The sequence below is a fragment of the Mizuhopecten yessoensis genome, unplaced genomic scaffold (genome assembly GCF_002113885.1).
Source record: "Mizuhopecten yessoensis strain PY_sf001 unplaced genomic scaffold, ASM211388v2 scaffold503, whole genome shotgun sequence".
Classification (NCBI taxonomy): Eukaryota; Metazoa; Mollusca; class Bivalvia; order Pectinida; family Pectinidae; genus Mizuhopecten; species Mizuhopecten yessoensis.
In genome coordinates, this window is record NW_018403579.1 from 15,424 (window position 1) to 38,224 (window position 22,801).

The window sequence follows — 22,801 nt, forward strand, 5'->3', positions numbered from 1 at the left end:
CCCATTAAAAATTGACTTTAAGTTTGAAATAGTGTTTTTTTTTCAAAATGGTAGCCATATGCATATGGGAGATTTCTGAGCACCCGAAAAATAACTACACTTGAAATCCCTTGGACAGCCGTTCAGCTCAAGTTGAAAATGTAAAATGTTAAGGGACCACGCACGAAAGACGATGGTGGATAATAATCGGTCACTTAAGCTAAAGCTCAGGTGACCTAATAAACAAAAGGCAACTTTGATGTCACAGTAACCTTCAAGTTTTTTTAGTGCTAAGTCACAAAACAGCACGATTTGTGTCTTCTTTGACAGGAGACGGAGTATTATTCAGTCAACAGATTTTTTTTCATTTCTTGACTTACAAAGGAACAAATAAACACAAAGGCATAAATGTTAATAACTTTGAAATTGAATGTTTTATTTTGTATATCAAAGTAAATTCTCTAATATGTATAAAAAGTGATGGTAGAAATATGATTGTAAATACACTATGATTAACATTGAGACCTATCTGGCTATGGCTACAACATCTGTATAGATAGGACTTGTACACTGAATACGTATCAACATGATATACCTGTGCCATGGAAAATTTAGTTTGCTCTTTCAATTTTATAAATTTAGAAAATCAATATAGTGCGAGATTTATAAGCATGAGATAAGTCACAGTGTGAAAACATCCACGACAAGCTCATAGCTAGATCAAAGACTCCATGGCAACACGTTTCTTCAAATGGAATTTTGAAAACTGACAATTTTCTTAACAAGATCAGTGATCTGAAATACTTCCTACATAGTCCTAACCAAACAGATACAAAACAAGATATACTGACAGGCTAACCAGTAGACAACTTTAATGCCGGCTAATAAAGTATCTTTCACACAACCATATAATACACTGTCAGCACTTTATCAATCAATATAACAAATATAGCGGAATGTTATTATATCTCCAAATCACATTGTCATACTAGTACTCGACTTTTTCTATTAACAGCTTATATTGCTTGCGAACAAATACTTTTTATGGCAAATTGACATTATATTTGAGACTTCTTTTTTTAAACGTTTTGACAACATTTGTAAAAAAACAATTACAGATGTTTTGTTAATAACAAAAAGGAGTTTTTTTTATAATACTATACTAATTCAATACCTAATTGATATCACATGACTGTTTAGTTGTTACTATACTTATTCCATGCCTAATTGATGTCACATGACTGTTTAGTTGTTACTATACTGATTCCATACCTAATTCATGTCACATGACTGTTTAGTTGTTACTATACTGATTCCGTGCCTAATTGAGAGATCTTTCAAAATACAAAAATACAAAATATCTTATGTACAAAGTCAACATTTGTGTAAATAGCTATAAAGTATGTATATGAATGTATATATGGATATCAAATACTGTAAAGGGACTTAAAAAAATCAAGTCACATTTCTTAATGTGAAATAATGAATAGATATATGTATATGTATTAATTACAGACATGGAATGATTCATTTACATTAACAAACATCCAATACAGGAACAGATGGAAATACAAACAAAATTTAAACTGTCATTCCTGATAAATGGATCTAGATTTTGAATATTAAAGCTCAGCTTATTTCAGTTTCTCCCATGTTATAAACAAATTGTATGGAAACTGAACATCTTGATGTCTTTAAATATTCACATACATATACCGGTACATCCTAGCACTGAACAACATGGGAAATTATTATGCAAATAACCAAAGTTTCATCTTTTACTAGGCCAGTTTGATTGAGCTTATTCTTCATGAAGATATAAATCTTCATGATACCGGTATAATGGCCGTTCATCAACAACCGAATTTCTCAGTGTATGGATGCGGTGTAGCTTCTTCTGTCCCTCTCGCGTTTGGAGCCCTCGCTCTCATAGTAAGTGTAATCCAGGGCTGGTAGGTAGCGGTACTGCGATGCTGGGTTTCTGTAGAAGCCATCTTCTTGAAGTGCACTGCAATTGTAAGGTAGCATAGATTAGATACAAATTGCAAACAAAATCAACTATAGAATTTATCACCTGGATGTGTGAAGTTGTTTGAAATATTGGTTGTAGTGCAGTTGTTCATACCATTCTTTCTCAACAGTTAAAGGCTTTAACAATGTTGTCCTGTTTCGTAAAGTTTTCATTACATGAGTTGCACTTTACAATGGAACCAGCTAGTTATGAGATTTTATTTGCCAGAGATTTTGCTTTATAATAAACATATATCATAATAAACGATCGTTTTTAAGTTGTCTGAACCAGAAGTGAGATGTCCTATATTATCCTCAAACATAGATAGTGGTGGTGGAAACATCAGATTTTTTTATGTAAATTGTTATTGTAATACTTGAAATAAATTGTTAATTGCTATTTTATTAAGCTGTTCTGTTTCATAGAATTTTTCATAATACTGAACTACAATATCACCAACATTCAGGTAGGATTTTCAATAATACCTAATAATTAATTAATAGAAGCTAAGAATAAATGGTTTATTTTGAAACTTATTTTGGATGAATTCAACACTTTAAATTTTTGAGAGAAGAAACTTACATGACTTCCTGGCGTGGCATGATAAGTGAGGGTTCCCTGCAACACAAACATAAAGGATTAAGTCCAATCACAACCAAATGACCGAAATAATTCAACACCAAATGTCCAATACGTAGAAATACAATGGAAAGCTGGTAGGAGAACCAGATAATAAAAAGCAAGTATTTTGCAGTTCTGAGTAAAACTAATTCCATGTTATTGAAATATGTTTATTTCATCAAACAGTTGAGAAAGATGGAAGTACAATAGAAAGATGAAGATATACCAGGTACTTTATATAATATTCCAATTATATCAAAACTAATCTGTGTACAATTGTCATGGTGATCCCCCCTGCAGAATCGAACTGATTTCTTCCTTGTCTTCTGGTTAGGGGACATTGGAGAAACCAAGAACAGGCCTGCTGTATCCCACTGCATGTGTATCGTAAAGGGGGACTAATGTGGGTCCCCCTGCAGAATAGGGGATTTTCTTCCATGTCTTCTCCTGCCCTTTCTATCTACTTTCAATCCAAGGGAACTAACTCAAATAAATAGGAAAGTACCTCAATTCACATCCCCTTGATGTAAGTGTTATATGTACAAAGTATCAATCAAATCAGTGCATTACTTTATGAGAAGCAGGAACAATGTTTTCAAAAATAATTATGAGGCAATATAACTCCATCAAAAGGGGAAGTAACTCCAACCTAAAGACTGTGCTATATTCCTTTCATCTCATCATTAGTCCGAATTATTCTGACGTTTTATCGACTTTTTTTTATATCGGTCTGTCGTCGATTAACGTCAGAACTCCGGCCCTCTATAATATGCGGGAAATATGCGACCCGTGCCCGGAGCGCACTTCAAACTGATATTTTAGAAACAAATCCTCACTTTCACACACATGTCGCACATGGATCGAAAGATCTATTCTTTATACGCTAGGTGGTATCAATAACATGTTTCAAAGATCATTACGAACAGTATATTCCAACATTTTCTATACCAACCCATGTTGTTAATGGAAATTAGGGCATGAGCAATGTCACATGACTTGACGAGATCTCGCGTTACCGAAGGTATTTCCCAACATTATGACGTAGGCCGGCGAGAGTTTAGTCACGTGGCACTAGAAGGTGGGGCTATCAAAAAACTAGAGTAAAACAGAGTAAGTTTGAAAAAATATGTTTTAGTGATTGTATTGGTTGTTTAAGGCATGTAATTTATGTTCATCTTGTACATAAAGAATAGATCTTTCGATCTATGTGCGACATGTGTGTGAAAGTGACGATTTGTTTCTAAAACATCAGTTTGAAGTGCGCTCCGGGCACGGGTCTCATATTTCCCGCATATTATAGAGGGCCGGAGTTCTGACGTTAATCGACGACAGACCGAAATAAAAAAAAGTCGATAAAACGTCAGAATAATTCGGACTATCTCATCATGTGTTCAAAGTATCATTCAAATCAATGTAGTACCTTACAAGAAGAACCGAGAACAAATCTGTGACTACACACAGATGAAAAGACAACCCGATTCTATTAAGCCCTGCCCCCTTCCCCAACTTTAATTGTTGTGCGGGGTACAATAAATATTAAATGTGAGAGTTGGTGACATACCTAAGCAGAGATGGTTTCTCCACAATGATCCTCTTGGACTCGTATGCATCGTCTGTCCTGCACACACCTGTTATCAGACAGAGTAAAGATAATACAGATGAAGGAATTGGTAATTAGTAATGTAAACAGGAATGGTTGGCACCATTTCTTATAGGCTATTTTTTCTTTTGTTGTTTCAGTCACTTAAGTTTTACCAGACAACCCCCCTTGCATAAATGTGATGTCTCCCTATATCTTCAAAAATTAAAACTTGCTCTAAAGAATCGGAACGTTGCTGAAATTAGATAAGACGTTGAAAGTTTTGAACTTGTCTGTAAACACTACTCATCAACTTTCTTTGGATTAGAAACCATTGTATCAAAGGTAATTAGTCAAACAAGTCTTAATTTATAAATATCATCAACTCAGAAGCAAATTAATTTTCATTTATTTACTGAACTATAGTTATGAAACAGGTTTTATCAGCTACTATGAGTTGCTTCTGTAACACTCTGTGAACTTAATGAGAAAGTAAACAGAATTACCTGGAGAAAATCTCATGTGGACAAACAAGTAACCCTATACCTTATAACATTTAATTGAATCATGCGTTATATTCCTTCTATTTAATAATGTTATGTGGTCATGAAACTATAACAACATCAGAAAAGCAGGTATCTTTTAGTACTTGCAGTATTTTGATTGGTTTAGCATAGAAGGATCTCTTACCATGTGTTACACAGCAGCAGACAGCAATGATGACGATGAGAAGGAAGGCTACAGCTGCGATGACAATAGCAATAATAATTCCTGTTGTCAGACCAACATCCATTGGTGCCGGAGTGGTAGTGACGACATCTCCTAAACAACACCAAAACAGGGAAAATGTTCAACATCATTTTCATGCACACACTTGAACTTGTATTTTAACTAAATTTAGAAATTGATTCTCTTCGTATACTGTATCAATTCACTATATAATAAGGTCTATATTCTTCTGCAAATAATGCTTTAAAATATATCTGACTTTGTACTCCATTCTGAAAACCTACTGACCGACTATCTTCAACGAAACTGGCAATTGATATGTTTGAGCACTTTTCCAAGAGGATGGTACATATTTACTACATTTTCCAAAAAGAACACTTTTGCAACCAAAATGAACCTTACCCGATTGCACTGTGAAGGCGATAGCTGACGACTGTCCAATGGAGTTGGTGGCGTAACAGGTATAGACGCCGTAGCTGTTGGTGTCTGCAATGGTTACTTGGTACACAAGGCTTTCAGCATTAGAGACAGGGTTTCCATCCTTGAGCCACCTGTAGGTCTGCACCGCTGGGTTAGCCACTGTGTTACACTCCAGGTTCTTCTGGGCATTAAGACTTAGGGTAACGGTGGCTTCCGCTACTGTAATAGTGCTGATAGGTTTGTCTGTAGACAAATAGGATGTACACAAATTACTAAACAGCCTTGTGACAATGTACAGTACATGTATATGAATGCTTGTCTGGTGTGTTATCAAGGATTAAGCAGTCTGTGTTGTTCTCTTTGTCAGATATTTATAACTTTGTCGTTACAACTTTTTTTAACCATAAACAAGCTTAACAAATATCCATTTACTGTGCTAGCCTGAGCCCGTTCTAACTACTTCTAAGCTTATTTATATACTATTAGTATTATCTGGACTATGTCTGGAATATGTACCTTATGAATGTGGATCAAAAACAAGACTTTCCTTGTACGCACATGGTTAAATAGCATTTAATATCATCAAGATGGTTAGGATTTCTGTCCCACCGCACTGTGGTTTTTCTATATATGTGGTTACTTCCCCTTAGTTTGGTTTTCGATATGATTGTTGCAAAGTTGTGCAAGGATATTTATGTTGCCCAGGTAGCACAGTATGTTAGAGTGCTAACAGTCTGAAGACCAGGGTTCGAATCCAAGACTATTCTGAACTTTTACAATCAGAACACTGATGCAAATTCTTTTCTTGGTTTACTTCATCTTAATTACTTTTCATAAAATTCCTGCAAGGCATCAATTTCTTTAAGATTTTTTTATATAAAAGCTATAGCCTTGCCGTATTGGTTTCCTGTGCATAGTTACAGTTTATGGTAGTGATACAGGGATCCTAAACTTAACATTCAAGGTTTAAATTTTGTAATTGTTCTTGGAATATTAATCCAGTCCCACTTCAACAGCTTGAAATGGAAATACACTGTATATACCTGCAGCATTTCAATTAAACCTAACTGCAACAATTCTTGCACAAACTAGTGATATTATTAATAGCATTCAAAGTTTAATATGTACAAGAGAGCAGAGCTTTGTTCTGATATCTGTACACTAAGTGATGATAATGAAGAGATAGATAAAGTTCCTTACACTGTACATCAACAGTTAGTCTGGCCGTGTCCGACCCCTGGCTGTTAGTGGCAGTACAGGTGTAAGTGCCATCGTGTCCACGGTCAATGTTGTTGATTTGTAGGATCTTCTCATTTGACACGATTTGGCTGGTGCTGTCCTTGATCCATTGGTAGCTAGCCGCAGGATTGGCATCAGTGATACACTCAGATGAGACAGATTCGGTTTCTCTGCGTGTCACAGCTGATGGGTTCACCACTGTGTTTCTTGGAGCATCTGAAAACAAACAATTTTTATGTAACCTTGTTTTAAGGTGTGTAAGAGCACACTCTCGCAAAAATATCAGTAAATCTGGTATCTATATGGTGATAATGTTTTCTTTTTATGAAAGTATTTTTATGAAGTAAAATGCATGAGAAAAGACATGAAGATGCTTTAAATTGTGTTGACTTAAATAACTTTAGGCTGAATTTCAACAAAGCAACGAAACTAAGGTACAAGTTTACCACTGCAAAACTTATGTGAAAATATCCACTTCAGAGCTGTTCGCAAGGAGAAAATATTAAAGGAATTGTGATTTTTTTGTGATTTTTTTCCCAATTAAAGAGTTTCCTCCCTTAGCAAGGTATTTTATCTTTCATTTTAAAACTGCATTTGCAATATGTTATGTCCCAATGCATACCCCTGAAATTCTATATCCCCATTTTGCTTATTTTTATACATAATATAATACACAATTTACATGATGGATTGAAGAAATAGATAAGATTTCAGAAATTCAATGCATTATACCTAAACTTGAGGAAATGGACATCAGCCTTTTTGTCATGCGTGTAATCATTTGCAGTCAAGCATTTCATGATTCAATGCACTGATTTTAAATAAATTTGTGAAATGTTTATAATATACCAACTTAAAAAGTTCACTGTATATATTACTTAAAGTCACAGTCCATTTACTCAAGTTTTACTGCTTTTCGTTCTGGGTATGAACATGCGACTTACAGGCGACGATGAGGGATGTGAGACCACTCTGTCCTATGCCCACAGTGTTGACGGCGTTACAACGGTAGCTACCCTCATCAGATACAGCCAGAGTGTTGATGATGAGAGATGGTGTGCCAACAGTGGAGCCGTCATACTTGTTCACAGCGGTGCTAATGGTTGAGGTGACACCATTAACTATCTTCGTCCAGTACACCGAGGTGGCAGGGGGGGACGCTTCCACAATACAGGCAAGTGTTGCCTGGCTTCCCACATCCACAGTGTAGGCTGATACAGTAACACGTACCGATGGCAGAGCTAGAAACAAACATATAGTCAATTACAGGACAAATAACACTCATTATATACAAGTAAAGGTTCCGAGAGAAAAAATCTATTATTCCACCAGTGTTTCTTTTGTTTTTGTTATTATTACTCATTTAGAATTAGAGGTACAGAAATAATTGTTGATACAGTTTAAATTACTTATGTACTTTGAATAATTTAACATGAAAGAAAATATTGTTGTATTCTATATTCTAGACATGTCTTACCATATGTAGTGAACTGCATTCATAATATGCAATGTATTTAATTTAATTTTATATTTTATATTTATTTAACCATATGTGCTGCACTCCCAATATTTTCATTATTGACCAATGTTATAATAACCTTTTTTATTCGAATGTATTCTGCAAAAACAGATTTATGTTGAAAAGATGATGAACCATTTGTGTTTGAGAGACTTAAGATGAGACAACTTACTTCCAGTGACGTAGAGATAGACATCGGAGCTTTCACCCTGGCCGACACTGTTGGTTGCCTTACACTTGTAAGACCCCTGGTCGGTGAGTTTAGCTGAAGAGATTTGGAGAGAAGGTGATGCCAAAGTACCGCCGCTAAACCTCGAGTTAGTCAAGTCCACAGTACTGATCACTCCATTACCGTTAGTGTATTCCCACATCACTGTGGTGGCCGAGGGCACGGCTGTCACAGTGCACGAAATTGTAACTGTGTCTTCAAGCGAAACACTGTAAGAACTCTGAGGAACAGTCACAGTGGGCAGGTCTGAAAATATTATAGATATATAGCAGTGTCTATATATTTAACTAGTTATACAATGTTTCATATAGTTCATGAAAAGAATTAAAACAACATGTTCACAAGTTTTATTGGAATGGAAAACAAATCAAAAGTGTAGCTGATCTTATTTCAATCTATCTCATATGGCCCTTGAAACATCTGTTTCACACAACATTAAAATTAGTTGAGCTGTATTCTAGTTTTAGCATTTTTTGCACTTAAAATGTTGTGTTGAATTCTGATTGTGCTAATTGAAGTTTACATATATAGTTTTCTGTTCCTTATATTGTGAGTGTGCCAATTTATCAATGCAGCTAATCTGTTGAAATTTGATAATATGCTAAATTTGGAGTGTCATAAAGAAGGAACTTATACAATAACTAGATTATTATAATTCCAGGGCAATGCTAATAAATATAGGACATCCGGAGCACCTCATAAAAAAAAAAAAAATACTTACTTCCTGTTATGTAGAGATAGGCCTGTGTGCTCTGACCTTCTCCGACACTGTTGCCAACCACACAGCGGTAGAAGGCCTGGTCGCTACTGTCTGTTCCAGTTATGGTCAATGTGGGGTTGGTCAAGGTGGCGCCACTGTACTTGTTGGTTTGGGTTACCACGATTCTAGTGGTCTGGGTGTTGACAATCTTGTTCCAATAAATGGAGGTGGCATCTGGGGTGGCACTGTAGTCACAGTCGATAACGGCAGTTTCTCCGAGGACGAAAGAGTAGGATGGCCGACTGATCACCACCGCTGGAATATCTGTCACACACAACATTACCGAGTTATATGTACCATCAACAGTTTACATCTACAGTCAAAGTGTTGGTATTCATCAAAATTGTAATAACAATATATACTTGCCAACATTTGGAATTTTCATGAGGGAGATTTTGCGTGCTCAGAACTAAATGCAAAACAAAATGCGTATGCACACCCAAGTAAAATAATAACAGATTTAAATGGCACCATTTGAGCTGTTCTGTGAGATAAAATAATCTGATCTTAGAAAACAGGAATAGTGCTCAGTTTTAGGGTCCAAAAATGGTAGTCTCCCACATCAATAGGGAGAGTTGGCAAATATGACAATATACATGTACCATATTAGTGCTTGTACAGTTGGCTCAAGCGACCATCTGTTTTATGCGACCACTTTTTTATTTCTTCTGACTGTTTTTACTATGTTATTTAACTATATTCAGAAACTATCTAACGCGACCAGCGACCACCCAATACTGAGCCAAAAATTATGATAAACAACCACATTTGATACATTTTAGTGACAATGTTTGATGAAAATATACCGAACGGTCGTTGAAATAGCTGTGTAACTCCAATTTTGCGACCGTCACCACATTTGACGAAGGGCTAATTCACGATCTTTTCACCAAGTTCAGTGAACAAATTTGACAAAACCAATTTCCAAACTTATAATAAATTCATTGATGTGCAGAAACAAAACAAAAAGTCATTTTTCTAACTGCCGAAATTGTTCATTTAGCAGCGAAAAATATAAACTAATATGTATCGCAGTTAAGCAAAACCATTTTGATTGTACGAGTGTCCTGTTAGGCAATGTAACCTTGAACCCTACAATATCCTCCATCTGACTGGATGAAGTACACTGGCGGGTTTTCATTCTTCAAATTGGATCTGTTTAGAGATGTTCACAACAGCACTCACATGCAAAATCAACATTAAATATCAGCGCAACTGCGCACTAAACATGTTTATGTTAGCACAAATATTTTTTCCAATTCCTCATCAATATTAAAAGCCTTTAATAATTTCTCAGCGCCAAAGTACTTATTACAATAATTCGATCCGTTTTTCGGCAACATGCTGTAGAGTTTGTTGAGGTCAATTTTTCAACTGGATTCTCTTTCCAGTTTCCATCGTAAAATAAAGGAATACTACACGTAAACCCATCTGTTGGACCAACACTGGAACTGCTATCATTTCAACCAAAATATTTTTCGTAACAAGTCTCCGTCGATTGTTTGTTCCGAGTGAAATGACAATTCTTCTCAAACACTCCTAGTTGTTTGTTTACTATCAAAAATATCATTCGACTATTGTTTAGTTATTCACCTGATCTGTTGAAAGATGTTGTTTTAAACTACCTGTACATACATGTGCAAATGTACGCTTGGACTGGTCTGTTTACAGTTGTCTGAATAAGGAGTCGTTTGGTCGGCAATCTGATTAAAATCATATGTTACATGGCTTCATTAACATCGTACTACGCCTGAACATCTGAGTGTGCCGCGGTCAGGGTCACGTTCAGGTGACCTTTATATTTATAAATACTCATTGGATTTTGACCAATCAGAGACCCTCTTTCAAAAGGGTGCTCGGAGTTGTCACAAATATGGCGGACATTGATGAGAATGATGCGAAAGTTCTGAAGTTATTTGAGATTGATCGTCTGAAACCCGAACAGAAAAAGATATTTGAAACTTTATTAGAGAAGAAAGACTATGGTGGTGTGGCCTACGCCATTATTACCCAATGGGTACGTTATCCTTGGCGTCGTAGAAACGTCAGTTCCTGCCGCCATATTTGTTTTGGAAAACTAATCTGTTCGATACCCCTCGATATCTATCTATTAACCATGATATGCCGATTCGCTGGCAAACTTTTGCCAGCGCGCCTTTGATTGGTTCATCTAAAGGTCACTTGAACGTGACCCTGACCGTGGCACATTCAGATGTTCAGGCGGAGCCATGTAACAGATGATTTTAATCAGATTGGTTTGGTCGGTTGTGTAATTGTACACAATATGGTCAAACTTCATTAAACGATCACTTTTATTAAACGACCAGTTTGTTTTTTTAAATTTCCCTTGGGTGGTCGCTTAATACAGATTCCACTGTATTTCTCACAACCGTAATTACAAAATACCATAAAAGTGTTGGTATTTCTCACAAGTGTAATCGCAATATACCATAAAATTGTTGGTATTTCTGACAAGTGTAATTGCAATATAACATAAAAGTGTTGGTATTTCTCACAAGTGTAATATCATCATATCTCCAGTAAAAGTGTTAATATTCTATAAAAGTATATTAACTTGTAAAATCACAGTTAAAAGAGTTGGTTGTATTTGGCTGTTGTGTGTTATTTCAGTTCGGTGGAGAACATGTCCAAATGTAGGCGTCTGGCTCATTATTGACCACTGTCTGGTGTCTTTATTAGGATCTATAAGTAGGTGTCTGGCTCATTATTGACCACTGTCTGGTGCCTTTATTAGGATCTATATGTAGTCGTCTAGCTCATTATTGACCACTGTCTGGTGCCTTTATTAGGATCTATAAGTAGGTGTCTGGCTCATTATTGACCACTGTCTGGTGTCTTTATTAGGATCTATATGGCAATGTGACATACCAAGCAGATGAATAGTTTTAAAGTTTGATACTCAGTCATTGAGTGGTTACTTACTGCCAGTGATACTCAAGTAGCCCTGTGAACTCCTTCCAATGCCCACACTGTTGATGGCAATACAAATGTAGTATCCTTGATCATCTGAGGCGACTTGATTGATGGTGAGGGATGGGTTATTGACAGCTGAGCCAACAAACTTTGTACCATCAATGGTGAGGGTGGTGGTCACTCCACCTATGATTCGCTCCCAAGAGATGGAGTCGGCCTGTGGTGATGCTGCCACAGTACAGTCTAGGGTGATGGAAGATCCCAAAACAGTTGTGAACTGTGGGGCCACAGTCACCTGAGGAATACCTGTATGTAGACATTGTTGTGTTAGAGAATGTGGCCTATCATGTCCGACAGTAATGATTCAGTTATTTTTTTTATTAACATGCATCATGAAAGTAAAATGATTTGATTTTAAAGACCAAAAATAAACAAATTTAATAATGATCCCTTAATGCATTAAAACTGCCTATTACATCTGCCATGTATACTTGATTATTGAGAACTTAATTTAACTAATAACAGATACCTTAGAGTATATTATTTTAAAAGGAATCAAAACGAATTTGAATCGTTATATCCAGTTTCTTGATCGACATGAACTTACTAAAATATTCAAATATTGAAGGAGTTATCAATGAATCAGCAACAGTAGAAAAGGAGCTGTAATTATTTTACTAGGAAGAGGTCCTACAACAATTTCCCGATGTTTCTTAGTTTTTTATACATTTTATCATGTAATATAATACCAATTAGATTTGCTGAAAGATATTTGATGCTCAACTTACTTCCTGACACAGTCAGGTAGGTCTGGATACTATTAGCAGAGCCGACACTGTTTACGGCTGCACAGACATAATAGGCCTGATCGTTGTTGTTGGCGTTGTTGATTGTAAGACTGGGGATACTGGAGGAGCTGCCCTGGTACTTAGACCCATCGATGGTGACACTGGTGGTCACAGTGTTACCACCTGAAGCAGTCGTGACCTTTGACCAAGTGACACTGCTGGCGGGGGGACTTGCCTGTACGGAACAAGGGATCTGTATAGATGAACCAGTGATCACGGAGTAGGCGTTGGACGGGATGGTTACGGTTGGTACAGCTGTAATATTGCAGAAATATAGAGACATAGTCATGAGTTAGACTGTCTGCAGATAAAAGGAGTTAAATTGAGGATATTTAATGGATAAAGTATTTTTTTATAATTAGTACCAAAATTACATGAAGCACACTGTCGAGACAGAACAAATAAATGTAATATAGCTCAACTCCCAGCAAATCTATATTCTCAATCTCTCATATCCCTCAATATTCCAGATTTTTAGGGGAGTTTCCCAATTTTCTATGCTTAATTTTTACTTTGACATAAATATACTTAATTCTGAAGCCTTGCTTTCAAATCACTTCATAGAATAGCCGAAGAAAGGCATGTACAATATTATTCTATCAAATCAGGGATGTCACATTTTATAAACATGTTACAGATATTTTAAAAAATCCTACCTATTAATTTCCCCAAACAATTTTAAAAAGTTGCCAGGTATGCATACCCTAGGTAATTATTTGATTTGAAGTAAAACCTACCAAGTAATATGAACTGGAAATTGACTGACAAAAGTACCATTTTAGTATCTCAAAGAAGAGAATCAAATTCTTCACTAAAGTTATACTTTTAAACAAAACTTGCATATTGCGACAAGGTTGATGCTTATAATACTAAGCTATACACAGTGCGATCCCAAAGATGATGTACCTCCTGTGATGGTGAGGTAACTCTGGCCACTGGTTCCCGTGCCAATACTGTTAGTGGCGGAACAGATATAGTATCCCTGGTCAGCAGAGGTTGCAGCGACGATAGTGAGAGATGGCACACTGGTGGAACCCCCACTGTATGTAGTACCATCAATGGTGATAGATGTTAGGGCACCGTTAATGTTGGCCCGTCTGGACCAGGACACAGACGAGGCTGGCGGGCTGGCTGTCACTGTACAAGGGATGGTGATAGAGGTGCCAGTCACTACATTGTAGGACGGATCGGTGATTGCCACTGTAGGTATATCTGTAAGGAAGAATCAATGCAAATAAGATCAGTACATAGGTAATGTATTTCTTAAATGTCAGCTGCTTGAATGAAAGTCATAGGTTACAGTGCAGAATTTATCTGCTGTAGTCATAGGACGAAATTGTGAAAAATATTCATGAAAATTGAGGTAAATGACCTTTTATGGTTAAGGGAGAAATATTTATTGGAAGTAAATGACATCTATATAAAGGGTTTCAGTAAATGACCTCCTGTGATGGTCAAGATAAATAATCCATATAAAAGGTGACAGTAAATGACCTCCTGTGATGGTCAAGAGATAAATATCTTTATTAAAGGTGACAGTAAATGACCTCCTGTGATGGTCAAGATAAATAATCTATATAAAAGGTGACAGTAAATGACCTCCTGTGATGGTCAAGAGATAAATATCTTTATTAAAGGTGACAGTAAATGACCTCCTGTGATGGTCAAGAGAGAGAGGTTAAGTAAAAGGTAAAGGTTGCTTACCTCCGGTAACTGACAGAGTGGTTGTAGTACTTCTGCCAGTACCCACACTGTTGGTAGCTGTACAAACATAGGTCCCAGTGTCCACACTATCGGAAACAGCGATGACCAATGAAGGACTGTTGACTGTTGAACCAAGGTAGCTAGTGCTGTCAGTAGACACACTGGTGGTGACTCCACCCGAGGTTCGTTCCCAGGCAACAGAAGTTGCGGCTGGTGTACCAGATACTGTACACTCAAGTGTGACTTGCTGACCTTTAGTTACTGTGTAGAATGGCTGCAGCACTTGGACAATGGGTAGTGCTGAAAAATATATATTAATTTATAGCGTTATTGAAAGCAGTACAGATGAACTAAATTCTGATACGAGGCCCTAATTCTCTAGGAAGTTTGTTTTTCTCAATAGAAACCACAAATGGTAGTCGTTTTGCAAAAATCAAGAAATATTCCATATAATTAGTTTGGAAATGAAAAATTGGAGAAAAGACTATTGATGTTGTATCATTTGGAGTAGAGCAACTTTTCCACTTTTCAGTGAAATGTGATGCAAGTAAAAATTTGTTGAGTCATATAATGTCACTTAGTATAGGAGTGTCCCTCTAAAACATAAGATCGATTGTACCTCCTGTAACTCCAAGGTAGGTCTGAGAGCTGGTTCCTGTTCCGACAGCATTGGTAGCCTGGCAGACGTAGAAGCCCACATCGCTGCTGCCAGCATTGGTGATCACAAGGCTTGGTGAAGTCACAGTACCACCACTGAATTTGGCATTGTTGATGGTGACTGTAGTTGTAACGCCATTGGCAGTTTTTGTCCAGATAACGGTGGAGGCTTGTGGGGTCGCCGTCACAGTACACGTAAGGGTAGCAGTAGTACCAGTGGTGACAGAGTAGGAAGGTTGTGCAATCACGACAACTGGAGCAGCTGTAGGCAATCGAAACACCTTATATTAGAAATGCTTGAAGAAATACCAATAAGAGGATTAATGATTACGAATAATTTGTTGTGTCACAACTGAACATGACATCCTCATTATGTTTGTACCGTTCACAATGGTTTGGTGTCGATATACTGTAATATTTTAGACTCCAAAATTCAAATAGTGCATGAAAATCCACAACAATATGTTAATGAACATGCATACTGTTTATTACATTTAAAATGTATAAATTTCTTGGCTGTGTATTCATTAAATTGCTCCAATTGTTGCAGTTCAATGTTTTTTGTTTGGAAGTGAGGAATGCCCATGAATTTGCACTTATGCCAATATGACCAAAAACAGTGAGTTACCTCCAGTGACCGAGACGGTGACTTGCTGGGACTGGCCAGTTCCTACAGCGTTACTGGCCTTACACACATACACACCACTGTCATCAGTCTGGACACTATACACAATGAGGGAAGGCGAGCTAGTGGTCGAACCACTGTAGGATGTTTCATCGATTGTCAACCTGGTTGTAGCACTATTTACAGTTTTCTCCCAGTAAACCACACCAGCAGCAGGGCTGGCTGATACAGAGCACTGGAGTGTCACATCGGAACCAGTAATGACATTATAAGTTGTCTGTCCAACTGTCACAGTTGGTGGATCTGGAATACAAAATATCAACCAAGTATATATCATGTGTACCCCGTATATATCATTGTGTACTCAGTATATGTGTATATGTTATATATCAGGAATACTCAGTTTATAGCATGTGAATTCAGTATATGTGTGTATGTTATATATCAGGAATACTCAGTTTATAGCATGTGAATTCAGTATATGTGTGTATGTTATATATCAGGAATACTCAGTTTATAGCATGTGAATTCAGTATATGTGTGTATGTTATATATCAGGAATACTCAGTTTATAGCATGTGAATTCAGTATATGTGTGTATGTTATATATCAGGAATACTCAGTTTATAGCATGTGAATTCAGTATATGTGTGTATGTTATATATCAGGAATACTCAGTTTATAGCATGTGAATTCAGTATATGTGTGTATGTTATATATCAGGAATACTCAGTTTATAGCATGTGAATTCAGTATATGTATGTTATATATCAGGAATACTCAGTTTATAGCATGTGAATTCAGTATATGTGTATATGTTATATATCAGGAATACTCAGTTTATAGCATGTGAATTTAGTATATGTATGTTATATATCAGGAATACTCAGTTTATAGCATGTGAATTTAGTATATGTATGTTATATATCAGGAATACTCAGTTTATAGCATGTGAATTTAGTATATGTATGTTATATATCAGGAATACTCAGTTTATAGCATGTGAATTTAGTATATGTATGTTATATATCAGGAATACTCAGTTTATAGCATGTGAATTTAGTATATGTATGTTATATATCAGGAATACTCAGTTTATAGCATGTGAATTTAGTATATGTATGTTATATATCAGGAATACTCAGTTTATAGCATGTGAATTTAGTATATGTGTATAGCATGTGAATTCAGTATATGTATGTTATATATCAGGAATACTCAGTTTATAGCATGTGAATTTAGTATATGTATGTTATATATCAGGAATACTCAGTTTATAGCATGTGAATTTAGTATATGTGTATAGCATGTGAATTCAGTATATGTATGTTATATATCAGGAATACTCAGTTTATAGCATGTGAATTTAGTATATGTGTATAGCATGTGAATTCAGTATATGTATGTTATATATCAGGAATACTCAGTTTATAGCATGTGAATTTAGTATATGTGTATAGCATGTGAATTCAGTATGTGTATGTTATATATCAGGAATACTCAGTTTATAGCATGTGAATTTAGTATATGTGTATTGCATGTGAATTCAGTATATGTATGTTATATATCAGGAATACTCAGTTTATAGCATGTGAATTTAGTATATGTGTATATGTTATATATCAGGAATACTCAGTTTATAGCATGTGAATTTAGTATATGTGTATAGCATGTGAATTCAGTATGTGTATATTATATTCAGGAATACTCAGTTTATAGCATGTGAATTCAGTATGTGTGTATGTTATAGATCAGGAATACTCAGTTTATATTGAGTGTACTCTGCATACATCCTGTACACTCGGTAAATAGATGTTGTCAAATGACAGTTTCCATATCCTCTCCGTATCAGTTACACTTGATATGCACCCTGATATTGAGTATTAAATGGAAATGGTCATATTGTAACCTTTTTTATCATTCATTGTATACTGCTCTATAACATCAAAATTATTAGTAATAACACACAAAAAATGTATATTTCATGAGCTAGCTATAATCACATGCTACTTAAATAAAACACAATGAACAGTGTGTGTACCGACAGTATGAAGTGCGATTGGGCGGATATGGTGTGTCCCGGGTGGAAATGGGTTGGTCTATGCACAAATAGCAGTATCAGACATGCAAAACAACCCATGGACAAGTATACGGTAAATAAATTTGTATGTATATTCAGATGATATAAAGTAAACTTTCAGAAATCATGTTAACATGTATGTGTAGAGATCATACAAATCTTCTGATATGATGAGCCGATCATGATCTAATATCTTGGCAGCATTTTGTTTGAGATTGGACTTCAGTTATCTTTATTTTGCACAATGGAATTTAAAGCACAATTATGCCTACCTCCAGTGACAGAGAGAGTCACTTGAGCGCTCTCTGAGGTGCCAAGTGAGTTTGATGCAGAACACTTGTAGATACCAAGGTCGTTACTATCCGCATTGAGAATCATCAAGGACGGACTGCTGACAGTAGCCCCGGAGTAGCTGGTGCCATCAATAGTGATTGAAGTGAAAGGTCCATTGTTGATTGATCGCGTCCATGCAATACTTGTCACTGCTGGGTTGCCAAATGCAGAGCACTGGAGGGTAACTGTTACTCCGGTGAGGATTGAGTAAGATGTCTGGGCAACTGTCACTGTTGGTGGCGCTAAAATAACACAAAACAATCAGGAAAAATGAAATCAAGACTCCACAGGTGGGGAACAGGTGCATAACAAGAGATCCCAGGGGGACCTTGGCGCCCACCATTGTACCATCTTCATTAGTTCTTTGTCAGTTCGATCTTTTCTCTTCTTTCCTCAAATCTGTTTGATCGAGTCATGTTAACAGTAAATGCACCTTGAGGTAACTTTTGATCTAAACTTAATACTGATGTGTATGAAAGCCAACTTTCAAAGTGAGTTTGTCATTTCACATATTTACTAGTACAGTACTTAATGTGAAAGGAATAGAATTGATCATTGCAATATGAGAAAGATCTGTTTAGTTCTTCCTTTAGCCATTTTGTTTTTATAATCAGTCTCAAAATATAACATGCACAACAAGGGATCAATGGGAACCTACATATAAAATTTGAGAAAGATCCAAGATAACTGCCTGTCGGCCATGTTGTTTATCCGATCAGTCTCAAAAGTTTCCCTGCACAAATAATGACCAAGGGGAACATACATATAAAATTTAAAAAAAGATCCGTCTGGTACTTCTTGAGAAATAGCGATAATAAACTTTCACTATCAAAATCCAAGATGGCTGCCTGTCAGCCATGTTGTTTATCCGATCAGTTTCAAAAGTTGCTCTGCACAGGTAAGGACCAAGGGAAACCTACATATAAAATTTGAGAAAGATCCCTCTGGTACTTCTTGAGAAATAGTGATAACAAACTTTCACTATCAAAATCCAAGATGGCTGCCTGTCGGCCATGTTGTTTATCCGATCAGTCTAAAAAGTTGCCCTGCACAACAAATGACCCTCAAGTAATTCCGGAGAAATAGCGATAACAAACTTTCACTATCACAATCCAAGATGGCTGCCTGCCCTGCACAGCTAAGGACTAAGGGGAACCTACATATAAAATTTGAGAAAGATACCTCTGGTACTTCTTGAGAAATACTGATAACAAGAATTGTTTAAGGACGGACGACGGACCACGGATGCAGGGTGATTTGAATTGAGCTAAAAAATATATTAATGAGATACTTGCAAAAGGCAGGAAATAATGTGATTGATTTATGATCCCCAGCCTTGCAAGAGCTATGGAAAAACAAGTGTTGGGAATTGCTCATTAATGATCAATTTTTATTTGGTTAGTGACCAATCACAATCATTTGGTTAATACAAATATCTCATATCGGAAATTGTGTAAACTCGCCTCTACTAACAGACAAGAATACCTGGTTACTATGGAAATTCACCTCTACTGACAGACAGATAGAAATGCCTGGTTTCGGTGGTAGCTAACCTACATTGATCGAAAGGAATACCTGGTTACTATGGAAACTAACCTCTACTGACAGATAGAAATGCCTGGTTACTGTGGTGACTCACCCACACTGACAGACAGGAATACCTGGTTACTATGGTAACTCACCTCTACTGACAGATACAAATGCCTGGTTACTGTGGTGACTCATCTACACTGACAGACAGGAATACCTGGTTACTATGGTAACTCAACTCTACTGACAGACAGGAATACCTGGTTACTGTGGTAGCTCACCTACACTGACAGATAGGAATGCCTGGTAACTATGAAAACTCACCTCTACTGACAGATAGAAATGCCTGGTCACTGTGGTAACTCACCTCCAATGACAGATAGGAATGCATGGTTACTGTGGTAACTCACCTCCAGTGACAGACAGGAATACCTGGTTACAATGGTAACTCACCTCTACTGACAAGATAGAAATGCCTGGTTACTGTGGAAACTCACCTCCAGTGACAGACAGGAATGCCTGGTTACTATGGTAACTCACCTCTACTGACAAGATAGAAATGCCTGGTCACTGTGGTAACTTACCTCCAGTGACAGACAGGAATACCTGGTTACAATGGTAACTCACCTCTACTGACAAGATAGAAATGCCTGGTTACTGTGGTAACTCACCTCCAGTGACAGACAGGAATGCCTGGTTACTGGTTCCAGTGCCAACAACATTGGTGGCGGTACAGACATAGAAACCCTGGTCGTTCGTATTAGCATTGATCACATTGAGGTCTGGACTGCCCACAGACCCACCACTGTAGTTGATGTTATCAATGGTGATTGGTGTGGAGACAATATTGCCACCAGTGGATGTGATCCTATTCCACATTACACTGGTGTGAGAAGGATTAGCATTCACTGCACAGTCAATAGTGGCTGTTGAGCCCACTAGGACATTGTATGCATTCTGGGATATGGTTACAACAGGAATGGCTGAAAAATTGAGGAAGAAAATAGCACAATTATACAGGGTGTGTATCACTTTCAGTTTAACATGTAAACTACTCCCTAACACTGTAATTGAAGATGTATTATTTAAGCATTGAACTGCTTTCAGTTGGCATTCACTGACATAATGTATGTCAACTGGATAAGGGCCAATTCAATGAAACATGTTAGCACTTCATGTTGGATTGAATTGCCTTTGTCCAGAAGGCATTCAAATTGATAATGAATGGCAACTGAAAGCAGTTCAATACTTATATTTACCATTTTTGGTATCTGTTGGAAATTGGAATTCACTGCACCTATTATTATCCAGCAATTAGTTCAAAATAATGTAAATAAATCATATACAGGTGGCATGTATATTTTTATACCTATAAAGATGTAAATTTCCCGGACAAGTTAAGTTGGCTATATACAAGAAAATTTTGGCCTATGTCTGTAAAACCCATATTTGCCAAGCGATAGTTTCTCCCTTCATATTTGATTAATTACCTTCTCATGCAATTTACTAAAGTTTGCTTAAAAATAAATGTTAAGTATAAAGCAAGCATAAGATGATTGTTGTAACCCCTGCTGTGTTCTGATCTCTAACAAACACAGTATGCATGTAGTATTACTTTGATCTAGCTATTAACAAATTTAAAGATATTCCAGTCACTGAAAGGTAAACAGATATTATGTCACTTACTTCCGGTTACATCTAGGTAAGTATTGGAACTCTCTCCGGTTCCTACCACATTGGTAGCCTGGCATTTATAAAAACCCTCATCACTGCTTTGTGCATTACTGATTGTCAGGGAAGGAGTTCCGATATCACCTCCAGAGTACTTGTTGTTATCAATGACGACAGGTGTCGATGCGCCTCCCACCAATCGTCTCCAGGCCACAGTCGTAGCAGCCGGGTTGGCATTGATGGTGCACACAAGAACCCTTGTCCCCCCCGTGGTTACGGTGTAAGTGGTCTGGCCCACAGTGACGACGGGGAGATCTATACAACAGCATCACAACGTCAATCCCTGATACTTATTTACATGTATATCCTACTAGGCACTTCTAGTCGAGTGTGTTACACAAATACTTAAAGAACAACGTCAATCCCCGATACTTATTTACATGTATATCCTACTAGGCACTTCTCGTCGAGGGTAAGAATTCACGATTATATCAAATAATTGATCAAATAATAAAAGGTAAGCATGTTGAACAAAATTTGGTCCTTATAAAGGAATAAAGGGCCCAACCCTGGCAGTAGTCAAGCCTATTTACATCGGACAAAGAAATGTTTTAACCTTGATCTTAAAAGATGATGAGAATAAATCCTGCTTGTGCTGCTGTTGCAGTCGGTCTCACCTAGATATCAGATGTACTCTTAGTTTTCAAAATATCTAACAAAACACATCATATTACTACTAAAACCTTCCTTCACTCATTTCCGATGAAATCCAAGTTTTGGTTACAGATTAACACACATTTCCAAAAATCTATTTATTTTTGTAGTTGATCTTTCAACAACATATTTTCAAGGATTTGAATTTGTGAAATGATAAACTATAGCCTTGTTTTCCTTAGACCTAGAATAAAGTATGACATGGCTGAAGTTTATCATTTCATTTAGATAATAGTAAGCCACACTCTATACACACATTTCCCCCCAAAACAACGGACCTTGTAGTTTTGACTATTTTCCTACTGAGAGAATTCAATGAAGGTCTCGTAAGCCCACTCCCAGTATGAAAGCAATATTTCTTTTTGTTCAATATATTTATAGAGTGTCCTTTTTCTAACTTACAAAACAAACCTGACCTCTTTCTGAAATTGTACAATATTTTACAATTTTAAAATCCTGTAAGATGCCATAGCTGTCAACCCTCCCTCATTAGGAGAAACTCCCTCGTTTTAATCCAAATTTACCAATCTCCCTCCAAACTCCCTCATTCAAGTCGAAACTCACACAAACTCAAAAATCTACATCCTGTGGTCAAATTATCTTCTAGTTACTGCAATGT

At 36.7% G+C, this 22,801-nt stretch overlaps 1 protein-coding gene across 1 annotated transcript in view; it reads right to left on the reverse strand.

The window, feature by feature from the left end:
* Positions 1-388: 388 nt before the first annotated feature.
* The window catches only part of LOC110449963 (hemicentin-1-like), a gene marked incomplete at its 5' end in the record, with an annotated part of 81,413 nt that continues 59,000 nt past the window's right edge, over positions 389-22,801 (reverse strand). The window contains 18 exons of the mRNA XM_021497151.1: positions 389-1,987; positions 2,573-2,608; positions 4,173-4,239; positions 4,881-5,012; positions 5,322-5,582; positions 6,540-6,794; positions 7,523-7,819; positions 8,270-8,572; positions 9,048-9,350; positions 12,030-12,326; positions 12,809-13,123; positions 13,775-14,080; positions 14,573-14,872; positions 15,192-15,491; positions 15,858-16,157; positions 18,207-18,509; positions 20,469-20,780; positions 21,484-21,783. Coding sequence (XP_021352826.1) covers positions 1,849-1,987; positions 2,573-2,608; positions 4,173-4,239; positions 4,881-5,012; positions 5,322-5,582; positions 6,540-6,794; positions 7,523-7,819; positions 8,270-8,572; positions 9,048-9,350; positions 12,030-12,326; positions 12,809-13,123; positions 13,775-14,080; positions 14,573-14,872; positions 15,192-15,491; positions 15,858-16,157; positions 18,207-18,509; positions 20,469-20,780; positions 21,484-21,783 — 4,526 coding nt within the window. The remainder of the gene's footprint in view (positions 1,988-2,572; positions 2,609-4,172; positions 4,240-4,880; positions 5,013-5,321; positions 5,583-6,539; positions 6,795-7,522; positions 7,820-8,269; positions 8,573-9,047; positions 9,351-12,029; positions 12,327-12,808; positions 13,124-13,774; positions 14,081-14,572; positions 14,873-15,191; positions 15,492-15,857; positions 16,158-18,206; positions 18,510-20,468; positions 20,781-21,483; positions 21,784-22,801) is intronic.